This window comes from Papaver somniferum, chromosome 6, assembly GCF_003573695.1.
Source record: "Papaver somniferum cultivar HN1 chromosome 6, ASM357369v1, whole genome shotgun sequence".
Lineage (NCBI taxonomy): Eukaryota > Viridiplantae > Streptophyta > Magnoliopsida > Ranunculales > Papaveraceae > Papaver > Papaver somniferum.
The window spans coordinates 90979026-90992601 of NC_039363.1; the positions used below are offsets into that span (position 1 = coordinate 90979026).

At 36.1% G+C, this 13576-nt stretch overlaps 1 protein-coding gene across 1 annotated transcript; it reads left to right on the forward strand.

Annotated features, from left to right (window-relative positions):
• The first annotated feature begins 1919 nt into the window (after positions 1-1919).
• Positions 1920-3519, forward strand: LOC113285869 (1-aminocyclopropane-1-carboxylate oxidase homolog 1-like). The gene is made up of 3 exons (XM_026534611.1): positions 1920-2576; positions 2699-3017; positions 3120-3519. Exons 1-3 carry the CDS (start codon positions 2368-2370, stop codon positions 3369-3371), a joined length of 780 nt encoding a protein of 259 aa, XP_026390396.1. The 5' UTR covers positions 1920-2367; the 3' UTR covers positions 3372-3519.
• Positions 3520-13576: the final 10057 nt, after the last annotated feature.

Here is a 13576-nt window from a genome sequence, read left to right on the forward strand (position 1 = left end):
AAAGCATTCAATATTCACTGTTAGATGAAAACCTGATTAGATTCAAGATAATATCTTTCAACCATTAGATCGAAAACTTAGCTTGTTACACATAAATGAAATGCACGTTTCTAGGTTTGTGTAACCGTACCCAAATGTATGCATTTGTTGGTTCAACAATAGTCAACCAAATGGTTAGCCATATGATCGCTTCCATATCAACCATATTCTTCTTCACCATAACTAGTTCAAATTACTCATATGAACTAGTTACAGAGTTGTTCAATTGCAAGGAAATCTTATGTAACTACAAAAGACACAATTGAAGCAAAGATGATCTGATTCACTTGAATCGGTTCATGAAATTTATAGCCACGGTTTGCAAACTGCATTCCTTAGTATTTATAAGTATAAGTTCAAAACAATCATCTTTAGATATAACATCACTCAAGTTCGCGGACTTAAGTTCACGGAAGGAGTTCACAAACTCCAGCACAAATTCTCGGGTCGAGAACTTCCGCCAGTTCGCGGACTTGGATCACGCCACATTCCATTTCTCTTGATCAACAAAGTTCGGAAACTTTGGTTCAAGGAATAAGGACTTGTTCATATGTGTGTTTTCACAACAATGCTTATGTCCATCATTGGTTATGTAATCTAAACTCTCATTTCAATCGTTGAAACATTCTTAGAGGACGTTATATAGTTGTTACACCATTTCTCGTCAAAGCAATTTTCAAAGTGATTGAAACATAACATGACTTCCGTCACTAGGTAAAGATAAACTTGGTTGAAGCGAAAGCTTACCAACACATATTTCGAGATATAGATAGGCGAGATATACTCGGCTCAAAATACCAAATGTGTATAATCAAAGTCTATATATTTTGTCTCAAAGTAGGAGATAGAGTAGATATACTTTTGAGTGATAGATAAGTTCAAGTCTCCATATACCTTTTTGTTGATGAAGTTCCACCGGTTCCTTGAGTAGTTCTTCGTCTTGTATGATGAATCACCATGGAGTTCTTGAGCTCAACTACATTTTCTATCCTAGTCCGAGACTTAGCTATAGTAGACCAGAAATCAAGACTTGTAGTTTTGATCACTAACATTGACAAACATGCTTGAGATAGCAACGCATGCGAGTTCGACCGCGCAATGTTCTAACATGTACCTCTTGAGTTTATAGCCTGGTTAATAAGTTCGCGAATTATACTTGCGAATCCATTCGTATCAACAGAATCCGTACGTATCATCCGTATAACTGGAATCCAGATTTAGATTCGCAAGCTTAAAACGAATTATACGCGTATTTACGAATTGCGGAATCATATGACCCATATAATACTTTGCCACATCATTACTAAATTACCATTCTTTATAAATATTTTATGACTTTTAAAATTTTACATACACCAATCTGATTCCAACACCACCAATGTACATGTTATTTGGTGATTGTAATGCACATATCATATGCATAATATATATAGTTCATGTCAATTATTAAATTATAGCATCGTAGGAGAGATTACACTGAAAATGATTTTTTTTAAAAGGTTAAGATATGCCGAATTTTATATGTCGAATTCATTTCTTTAAAACGAATTATACACGTACACATATTTTTCCGTATTACTGCCAAATCACGAACCGTTAACCGAATTCGACCTTTACAAATCTGTATAATACTCGTACGTGCCGTTTTGAACGTTTCCCGTACCCGAATTACTAACTAGGGTCTATAGTTTTATTACAAGATTTATATTTTTCCTTCCGTCACGAGTGACTTGGAGTAACTTGTCGATATTGTGAAGGGGAAAGAAAACGTGGCAAGACTAACATCACCAAGAAAACTGTTTTACAAGAAATTCATTTTTCAAATAAAAGCAAACCAATCAAAGACTAACCAATAAGAAATTCATTTTTCAAGTAATTATTTGAGGCAGATCGTCAAGCCGGTGGTGAGTTCAGTTTGCGTCTTATATGTACCCCAAGAGAACTGATCTTGGTTGCCGAAGATACCGAGGATAAAGATCAACTATCAAATTATGGAGATTACTAAAGCTGGAGAACAGCAGCCTACCTATGATCGTCTCAAAGAACTGAAGGCCTTTGAAGAATCAAAAGCTGGTGTGAAAGGAGTAGTTGATGTTGGAATTGTAAAGATCCCTCTAATGTTCGTTCGACCACTGGATGAGCTCACTGAAGAGTTGGATGACATTGAACGTGAAAACAGCAATTTTGAGATTCCTGTGATCGACATGAAAAGCGTGGATCCAGATGACCATCGCCGACGCAAGGAAATTATCGATGAAGTTCGACGTGCAGCGGGGACTTGGGGTTTCTTCCGATTGGTGAATCATGGAATTCCTTTAACTGCAATGAATGAGATTATTTAAAGTATCAAAAGATTTCATGAGCAAGACACAGAGATTAAGAAACAATTTTACTCAAATGATCCCAAAGCAGGATGCATTTTTAATTCTAATTTCGATCTCTATGTATCAAAAATATGCTAATTGGAGAGACACTCTAAGATGTAATCTATTATCTCCCGATCCTCTTGATCCTCAAGAATTGCCAGACACTTGCAGGTAATAAATAATATACACTCTATGAACAGTTTACTTCTAGTACTACAAAGAATCTTATCCTGTCATCAAATCCAAACTTGTTCTTTACTGCTATTTTTGTTATTGGCCCATTTAAATTTCAGAGATGTAATAGTTGAGTATTGGAAGCATATTATGAAGTTGGCAAATACAGTTGCTGGGTTGTTATCGGAGGCTCTAGGATTAGAACAAAACCACCTTAAAAGGATTGTTACTGATTTCATGATACTTAGTGGTCATTACTACCCAGCATGCCCTGAACCTGAACTAACCTTAGGGACAAGTAAGCATTCAGACCCGAGTTTCTTTACCCTTCTTCTACAAGATCATATTGGCGGGCTACAAATTCTTCATCAGAATCAGTGGGTCGTTATAAAACCCATCCCTGCAACTCTAGTAGTAAACATCGGAGATCTTCTTCAGGTAAATAAATGTTTCTCACCCAGAAATTAGAATTAATACGAGTTTATCTATGTTCTGCAACGCTCATTATCTGCTGCATATTTGCCTTTCCATTTCAAACAGCTTATCAACAATGACAAGTTCAAAAGCGCTGAACACAGGGTACTAGCCAATCGCAATGGACCAAGAGTATCACTGGCATGTTTTCTGAATACAAAATCCAGTGACAACACAAAGATTTATGATCCTTTGAAAGAGATACTATCAGAGGAGAATCCCCCTATTTACAAATATATTACGATGAAAGAATACACTGAGCATTACGTTAAGAAAGGACTTGACGGCGTTTCCGCCCTTAATCACTTTAAGTTGTAAGGTGATTAGTTGATACAGCCTATGGGTGTCTATGGTCTTCTTTCTTGGGGTTTGTTTGTAAGTGTTTATGCTTGTTCAAGTGAACGTTTTTAGTTTCGCGTTATAATGTAATATTTTTCCTTTCCCTGTGATGCAATATACTACAAAAATAAAACAGCAAAACCACCGATACAGTAATCTACAAATTTTGTAATTGCAGCTAACCTTCAAATCCAACAAGCATATAAATCACGTCAAAGATGATGAGTCAACATTTGAAATGGACCTAGATGAAATCAGATATCACAAGTCAGAAACTGAATCGCTCTCAATAAGTTTTAGAGCCTCAACTGGACTCTTAAGGAACCATACATATTACAAGTTTCTGTTTACTTTCCAATCTAGGAACATTAAACATTGACATTGTTTGACGTAAAGAAGTTTCTGCTGGTTATGATTGCAATAGAGAGCTGAAGGCCTTCATTAGAAGTATGAAGTGTACGGGCCAACATGTCAACAACCTCGGCCAGCTGAGTGGCAGTTTTCTTCTCCTTTTAGGCCTACCTTGAAGTTTCCACATCTTCATTAAATTTGTATACTATACACCATGGAGCACTCTTGGTTATCATTGTTTCTGGGAAAATTTCAATGGAAGTTTCTTTAACCTCTTATAGCCGCGTGTGCTGTTTTTTTTCGTGAAAAATTACTTCGTCTCAGAAATCTAAAGTAGCTGTTTCAAGATCACACACAAAAACTTCTTTCCGGTTGAACAATAACTTTTAGCACCATCTATCTGCTTAAGTAATCCTCCTATAAACCCATTGACCTTTTTCAACCAGTCCCCCATGAGTGCAAGCGGAGAGAACAGCAATGAAGATGACATCATGTGGTTGTATTCTTTCCAGACATATCTCGTCGAAGAGAGCTAAAGCTTCTTTACACTGCCCATTAAAGGCTAAGCCTGCAACCACTGATGTCCATGTGATAATGCACTTCTTTCTCAGTTGATTGAACATTAAACTTGCACTTTCAAGATCACCACATTTTGCAAACATGTCTTTCAGCAATTTCTTCAAACACCTTCAATGCACTTCCCACATTCTCACCACACTTAAAGTAGAAATCCAAAACAGTATTCTGAACAAAAACATGACCCCCAAATCCAAATTTCACAACATGGGTATGTAAATCTCTCCCAGTATCAAAATCATCGTAAGACTGACACCAGTTAAAAAGAAATGTACATGTATGTGAAACCCTCGTAGAACTATAAATATAAAATATTAAAATGACTCTTTTATGGGTTTGTATTAGAATATATAGCAAGTATAAACAAGTACCGAGGTGCAGAAAAGGACCGAGACAACCGTATGATGAAGTGAAGATTAAATCAAGTAACCGGACCGAGACAACCGTATGATGAAGTGAAGATTAAATCAAGTAACCGTGTAGTCAGACACGTGAAGTGAAGGTTAAGTCAAGTGACCGGGATATACATGGCACGTGAAGTGAAGACCATACAATATACAAACTGAAGTCAAAGTCAAGATGAAGTGATCAAGACTCAAGTTACCAGAAGATCGACGGGGATTAAACAACCAAAAGATCGACGTAGATCAGTTAAGTTTCCAAGAATAAAAAGACCTTGTGTAATTTAGGTAGTTTTCTAGATAAGTCAAATATCTAGCTAATTTCCTACTATTCATATTTTAGTTAATTAGGATATATATTCTAGATAATAATATAATGTCCTATATTAATTATTCATACTCTATAAATAGAGTATCTCAATGTAATTGTAAAATCATCTCAGAATGTGCTGATGATCAATATTATTATTCACTCTACGGGGTTGCTTGTGGACGTAGGTCGAGTTGACCGAACCACGTTAAACATCGTCTCCATTACTATTCCGCTATGTAGATCATTTTATTTCTTCTTGATTATTTATTTTTTCATTGATTTGATTTTATTCTTTGTCTAATATCAATGATATCCATCTTGAATTTGATCTACATATCAAAATTTAAGATGGTATCTGAGCAGCGATGCTCTCGATCCAATCGCTTCCGCAATTTATTTTAATGTTCAATAATAATTTCATTTTAAATTGAATATCAAAATGTTTGATCGAATATATCTAACAAAGTTTTTGTCTGACTTTGTTTTTTTTTTTTATCGTCCAAGTAAAATTTTCTATTTCTGATTTGTTTGAGTATGATTATTATCAACTTAATGAGAACCTCATTAACGTCATCACATGTGTTCTTGGAAGATTATTTTCTTTAATATCAAAGATCACTGCTACCGTTTATTATCTCACGTGATAATGTAAATTGATTTCAGTTCCAAGAATAGTTTCCGGTTAAACTATACTTCATTATATTTAATATATTCTTAGCTGTGATTATTATGAGTAAATATATTCTTCAAATTTCTTTTCAAAGATAATAATGTATTTACATCAATTTCGTTCCAACGTCAACATTGATTCAGTTGACCGATAATTCATTCAGACCCAACAATAAATACATGTTGGTTGTATTTATTACGTCTCACATTAGAGATCGTCTATGCCCTTTCAGTTTTGGTTTCCATCCAAAAAGGTCTAAAACTGAACTTACTGTTGCTCCAACAACAACAACAACAAAAAAAAAATCTATACCACAAGATCTGAACGATGCTAAACGGTGTAGTTAAACTTACTTACCACCGTTAAATTTTTGCATATATCTCGTTCGGTACGTACCTTTTGTGCATACTGTCATTTTCGTATTCACATCTTTCTCTGTTTTATGAGCAAATGATTCTCAAAAATATTTCATTCACGTCATAAAATAATTCTTATGGCAGGGTAATTTCCGTTATTATCTCACTATCAATTTCAAAAATGTTTTAATTTTCGTATATTTTATTTTGGAAATTGATTTACTTTCCAAAGTGTCTTTGTATCCCAAAGATAATCATTTATAATATATCCAATAATATTTCTTTCCCGAAATATTTTGTCTGGATATCATATGCAAAAGTATTTTTCTCACACTAAAAGTATTTCCATATTCGTGGTATACTTTTATGATTACTGCAAATAGTAAGTAAAAATAATTCCATAAAAAAATATTGTATGGAATAAAAATATCTCCTTACATTTAAGGACAAAAATATCCTGTTCTGGATTATTTTGAAAATATTTTCTTTATTTTCGAAAAATAATTCAAAATATTTTCCATCTTTATTTTGGAAAATACTTTTTATATCTTTACCATGTAAAGTATCTCCTTACATTTAAGGACGCTAAAAGTGGTGAATTTCTTTAACTGTCAATTCTGACGAGATCTTTATATCATAAAATGATATTTAGTGAAATATTTACTTTCGAAAATATTTCCTATTTTCGATCATATTTTCTTGTAATAATAATAATTACGATTTCCCATAATATTTTCCTTTAGGAGAATCTTTTTCATTTGAAAAGACTCCTAGACGTCTACCAATATTTCTCAATGTTGATGTAACATGAAGTTTTTCCTAACATTTGTATTAAACAAACTAAATTTGTTGTCGAAGCAAGCCGATTCTCAAAAATTAAGCGTATGAATATCGTGGACCCTCACCAAACTTAGCCAAGTCAAGTCAATTTTCAACACATGTAAAAACGTATATTCTGCAGTGAAACTATGTTATATATAGTTTATTTAAACTTTCAAGCGCAACTACCGAAGATCAAGTATCATGTTCGAAGGTGAAGTACAGATTGTTTGTCACAAGTTTTCTTCAACTGTCCAAGTTGCTCATTACGTTTTTGTACGTGTCCAACTTGAGGAGGGGGTATTAGAATATATATCAAGTACAAACAAGTAGCCGAGGTGCAGAAAAGGACCGATGCAACCGTATGGTGAAGTGAAGACTAAATCAAGTAACCGTGTAGTCAGACATGTGAAGTGAAGGTTAAGTCAAGTGACCGTGATATACATGGCACGTGAAGTGAAGACCATACAATATACAAACTGAAGTCAAAGTCAAGATGAAGTGATCAAGACTCAAGTTACCAGAAGATCGACGGAGATTAAACAACACAAAAGATCGAGGGAGATCAGTTAAGTTTCCAAGAATAAAAAGATTTTGTGTAATTTAGGTAGTTTTCTAGATAAGTCAAATATCTAGCTAATTTCCTACTATTAATATTTTAGTTAATTAGGATATATATTCTAGAGAATAATATAATATCCTATATTAATTATTCATACTCTATAAATAGAGTGTCTCAATGTAATTGTAAAATCATCTCAGAATGTGCTGATGATCAATATTATTATTCACTCTACGGGGTTGCTTGTGGACGTAGGTCGAGTTGACCGAACCACGTTAAACATCGTCTCCATTACTATTCCGCTATGTAGATCATTTTATTTCTTCTTGATTATTTATTTTATCATTGATTTGATTTTATTCTTTTTGTAATATCAATGATATCCATCTTGAATTTGATCTACATATCAAAATTTAAGAGTTTGCTGTAAGAAACACTCAGTCATTGTATTAGTAAACAAATACATTTGGAAAAAAAGAGTTTATTGAATACTTGAATTGAATAGCCCAATGAACTGAATTTAGTAGAAAAATTTATAAGTTTTGGTAGAATGAAATTACTTTGTTGAAATCCATGAATCAAAATTTGGATATGGGAGATGGGTCCGTTTCAGTTCACTCATATCTCTATATTTTTGTAGAATTTGGAGTAATTTATGTTCCATTCTTTCTCTTTTGTTGCCAATTTAGAGTACAAGTGTTATTTAGATAACTGACACCCATCCCCCTAGCTTTTCAAGAAATATTTTTTTTTGTACGAACAACGCATCAACAGGGCATTTGGTCTAGTGGTATGATTCTCGTTTAGGGTGCGAGAGGTCCCGAGTTATGTGGGAGTGGCTCAAAGAGATTGTTTTATATAGATAAAGAATCAACGGCTATTTTTTTCGAAATCAATTCACACAATCGGTTTTCAGGAATGTCCGCATAGAACGATTTCGGCCTTGCAAAATCATATAAAATCTGCCTCGCCACTATCGGTTTATAATATTGCACATAAAATATGATTCATGTCAAAAAAAGATACAGAAAAAATGCCACTTTTCCTTACTAGAATCAGGTTACATGGATTGCCCACATAGACCGATTCTGAAGGTTATCAAAATTCTGGGTTTTTGTTTTTTCGGAATCGGTCTTTAACAATATCCATATAAACCGATTCTGAACACTTACAAAACAAGTGAATGAAATTTAGGGAATCGGTCTATGTGGTGCACTCCTAAAACTCAATTCTGAAATTGTACTCCTGGAACAATAGTAGAATCGGTTTTTATATAGGTAAACGTAAACCGATTCTGACTGAATAAACTGTCAGAATACTGCATTTTTTGCACATACATTGTAGTTGGTTCTTTTATCACGTCTTAGGCAAACACAAGAAATTTCAAAACAAAGCAGATTCTGTCATTCATAAACTAGAGAACATAACCAATCATAATTCGATAATAATTTTAAGACATCAGTTTTAACTGCATAATTATCCATAGTTAAAGACATAAGTTTGAAAAACAAAGAAACCATTTATTCATCAACATTCCAACCACGACCACGACCACGTCCATGTTCTTGAACTTATCCTCCTACGACTTCTCCTCTTTCTTTATCAACTTCCTTCTCAATTTTTTCTTCACGAACTTCCTTTCCACTTTTTCTTCATCAACTTCCTTGCTACCACTTTCTTCTTCATCAACTTTTTTTTCACCACTTTCTTCTTTAGTAGGTATATCAGAGTTATACTCTTCTTGTGTTTGTTAGTCCGCTTGAGGTGGCGGGTCACTGATGTAGATCCTCTTGTGTTTACTCGCCGAGCCCCTATAGTGGGAAGCAACCAAATTTTTACCTTCCTTTCAACGAGGTTCCAAACCCTAAGGATAAGGTATACAATCGGTTTACACGATCTACATATAAAGAACGATTTCTAACATTCCACAACAACAATCGGTTTATATAAGTGTTCATGTAATCCGATTCTAACAAAAAAAACATATAGAAATATTGGGTGTTTTTTCCCACCAAGAATTGGTTTACACGATACACATATAAAAGACCGATTCCTAAATTGGACGACAACAATCGGTTTAAGTGCTCATGTAATCCGATTCTAAAAAAGAAAAACATACAGAAAAATTAGGCATTTGTGCCACCTAGCTAGAAACGAGTTATTTGGACACTTATATAAGCCGATTATGGGCTTAAAAATTAATATATGAAAGGCTACACAATCGATTTATGTGGACACACATGTAATCCGATTCTAACAAAAAATACTTACAGAAAAATAGTTATCCCTACGATACCGGAATCGGGCTATGTGGGTATGAACATGGACCGATTCTGGTTCAAATTTCTCGAATAAGAAAACACATCCAGGACAATCGGTCTTCGTGGGCATGAACATCAACCGTTTCTAAATGAAATCGGTTCAAAAATACGTTGATGTAATCCGATTCTGATATACCCAGAAAACTTTGATTTTCAAAAATTCAAATTTTGAGTGATTGCATTTTACTAAAACCTAATTTAGAGGATTGTGTTAATAAAAAAGTACCTGATTCGAGCCATTTCCTCATCTTGTAATGCGTCTTCCTCAACCATTTTCTTTTTCGGTTTGTTGCGAATCACTTGACCAAATCCGGGATCTTTCGAACTAGGAAATTTTTTGCTAGTGTCTAGCTTCACTCGTGTTTGTTTCGACATTTTTTAGAAGAAGATAAAAAAATTATTAATCATTTTTTGGATTGTCGATAATCGACGATGTTTTCGTTTGAAAATGAAAAAAAAAGAGGGAGAAGAAAGAATCATTTGATGAAGGTAATTGAAATTTATGATGTCTGTGTTATTTCTTTTCCGCATTATATGTTTATCTTTGTAATTGAAATATCACAGGTTGTACATAAATCAATCAAAGTAGATATATCCATCCATTTTTGTTGGATACGACTTGATTGATTCTTGGATATTGATCTTTGGAATCGTCCATGAACTCTCATACGTAAATCAGTTTCACGGACTTGTCTCTGTAAACTTTCTAATTTTGAGAGAAAGAGATATAAGTCCAAATATTATTCCTTGATTGAGATTCATTAAGTTGAACTCTCGGAACTGTATTTAAGTTTTTCCATACAGGTTGCCTAAGAAAGAGTTGGTGGTATATTTTGGTACCCCCGTTTTTTCACCGATAATGAAGGAATGATCAAGAAAAGATAAAGAAATGAAATTTGATGAAATGATTGCTAGTATGCAAGGGCCAAATATGAATGGACCAATGTCCCAAGAGTATTGATTGAGCATGCCTCTATGTGGTCATCTCCTGGCGGAAACTTGGAGTTGCGTTGTTCATTTATTTGGTCAGGGAACGTGTTTTACATATGCACCAAAATACACCACTTGGGATGCATCTCTTAAGTATCGAAGAATTATTTTATTCAACCATAACAACATACATTATATAGGTCTTAGGCTATATGGGATTGTCCATTACCACCGGTGTGTAGGTTTCATGATAACTCATATCTCACTGTAGGTACATATTTCATCTTCCGCCACGTGTCCACAAAGACACACGTGGAGGACATGCGGATGAGAACATAAAGATATGATATCACACGTGGACATCCAAGAGACGCGCCTTATCAAGATAGCGTCGCCACCCACCAGATCCAACGGTAGGGTATCGAGGAAGACGGAAACACTAGAACACTGCGAAGCACTGAAGGATAACCCGATATTCACTTTATCCTATCCCCAGAAAGATCTAAGATCTATGGCTGGAGATAGTCAGACTGACGTAGACATGACAGGGGTAGAGGACATTTGTCTACCGCGGACAAACATCTCAACTACCCGCATTAAATACCCTCAAACATCATACGTGTCAGTCAGCCTGTGGAGGAAGCGCAGATAGCACTGAATATTCAAACGAAACACGCAGAGAAGACCAAGAACACGAAGACCTCTGCGTAAGTGGCACAAGACACAAGAGGATAAGTTTATAACGGGCTTCAGAAGTGAACTCCATGTAACCACCCTATAAATACCCCTCTCTCCCAAGTGAAGAGGGGGGAAAAAGGAGGGGGGAAAACATTGAGAAGAGAAGAGGAGAGAGACAGAGTAATAGAGAAAGTGTAAGTGAGGTTTCTCCTGCTACGCATGCTTATATTAGTCTCAAAGTCATTCGACTATTTCGGTAATCCCTACCATAAAATGAAAAATCCAGTCTCGGAGACAGGGATCTGAGTGAGAATCATATAAGTTAATCGTTTCGTCTATGTTCATACATCCATACTTTATATATTCAATTCGTTACTTATAGCATATCATGTTCGTACATTTTATACTTCGTCCATTATTTATCTTATTGTATGAGCTAAGGACAATAATTGTAATTGATGAGACGAGGAAGAGTATTAGAACTCTGAGTCAAGGATTCGACATAACCAATCCGTTCTCTTCAGGCGCAGCCTATTTATTGTATTGTCATGAGTCTGCGCGCATTGTTTGTGAATACTCAGATGACTTTGATCTGCGTGTTCACAATATGGCGCTAGAAACAGGGATATTCATCCCAGTAAAAGATTTATCTTCTCCTGTGACTTGTTTCAGGCTTCATTTTCTGAAAGTAACGATGTATGGAACACTACGGTTTTTTCCGTTCATGATTTCAAAAACCAAAATTATGAGCAGATCCGCGTTTATCTACGTAGATCTGATTTTTCATGCATTTTCTGAGTTTTCACGTCCTTGAAAATCAAAACTTCGAACGGATCTGCGGTCGTCTACATAGATGGATGCCTTTCGTATCTTCAAGATTTTACACCTTTGAGAACTCAAAACGCTAATAGATATCACGTGGGACCTATTATCTTCGTGATTTTTTCTCTCTTATTCAGGGAAATATTAACAGATGGAGAAAAGCAAAGATACCGGGAAGGCAAAAGCTACGTCAAAAGAGATGCCAAGGACGACCCCAGTGGTAACTAGGAGTAAGCAGAGAGGTGAAAAGCTGAAGGCAACAAATAGGGCGCAGGATAATGCGGAAAGCACGGCCCCCATCAATGCCAACATCATCGCAGCAAACGCAGTAAATGCCGCGGCAGCCAAAGCAGGAGCTTCAAGATCTGGCGGATCCAAGGTTGGAGCTCCCATAATAACCAACGCTCAACTACATGAACATCAGGAAGTCATAGAAGAGTCAGGAATACAACAACTCCTCTATGGGATGCCCTTAACCAACGAACATAACATACCTTTCCTGACCAAGCAACCACTTCTAATAGCAGGTCAACCCTCACAACAGCCGTCGGGGTCCCGGGGTGCACGGTTAGATCCACCAGAGCCAGTAATACAGATCGTGGATGAGGAACAGACCATAGCCGCCGATGAGCGATTGCGGGCAGGAACACCAAATCAAAGGTCAAATCATTCCGCTCAGATGATGGCCGAGCTAGCAGAATTAAGGAAGAACCAGAAGGCATACGCAGATGCTGTGGCGATATTAGCACAAGAGAACCAAACACTTAAGGAAAGAATCATTCACAGCGCAGAGGTAGAAAACCAACGCGACGAAGCTAACTCCAAGGCTGTAGCACCCAATCAAGATAGAAGAATGGTGATCGCAAACAACCCGATTCTATTGAACCGAAGAGGACCAAGGAGCATCCAAAGATCAGACCCTGAGTACAATCCCGAGAACTCGGACTACTACGACGGTACCACCCTCCTAAGAGCAAAATCTACCATTCGTGAAGAGCACCAAATCGCAATGGAAAATCTGCGTGCTGAAATGCTGGCAGAAATCAAGGAGATAAAAACTACGCAGGGAGGAGGAAGACTAGAGAAAGTGATGAAGGAAGCAAACACCACCCCGATGACGCCACACTTGGCCAGGGCGTCCATACCGCAGAAATGTTCGGTTCCTGCTTTCGATTGCTATGACGGGTCAGCTGATCCTGCGGCTCATCTTCGATATTATAATCGAATGATGGCCCGTTGGGATAATGAAGACTCATACTGTGAAAATACTTCCCATCAAGTCTAAAAGGTTCCGCGTTATCATGGTTCGATAACCTGCCGTCAAACTCCATCGATTCCTACGACCAACTCACAGAAAAATTTCTAGCAACATACATGTACAACAA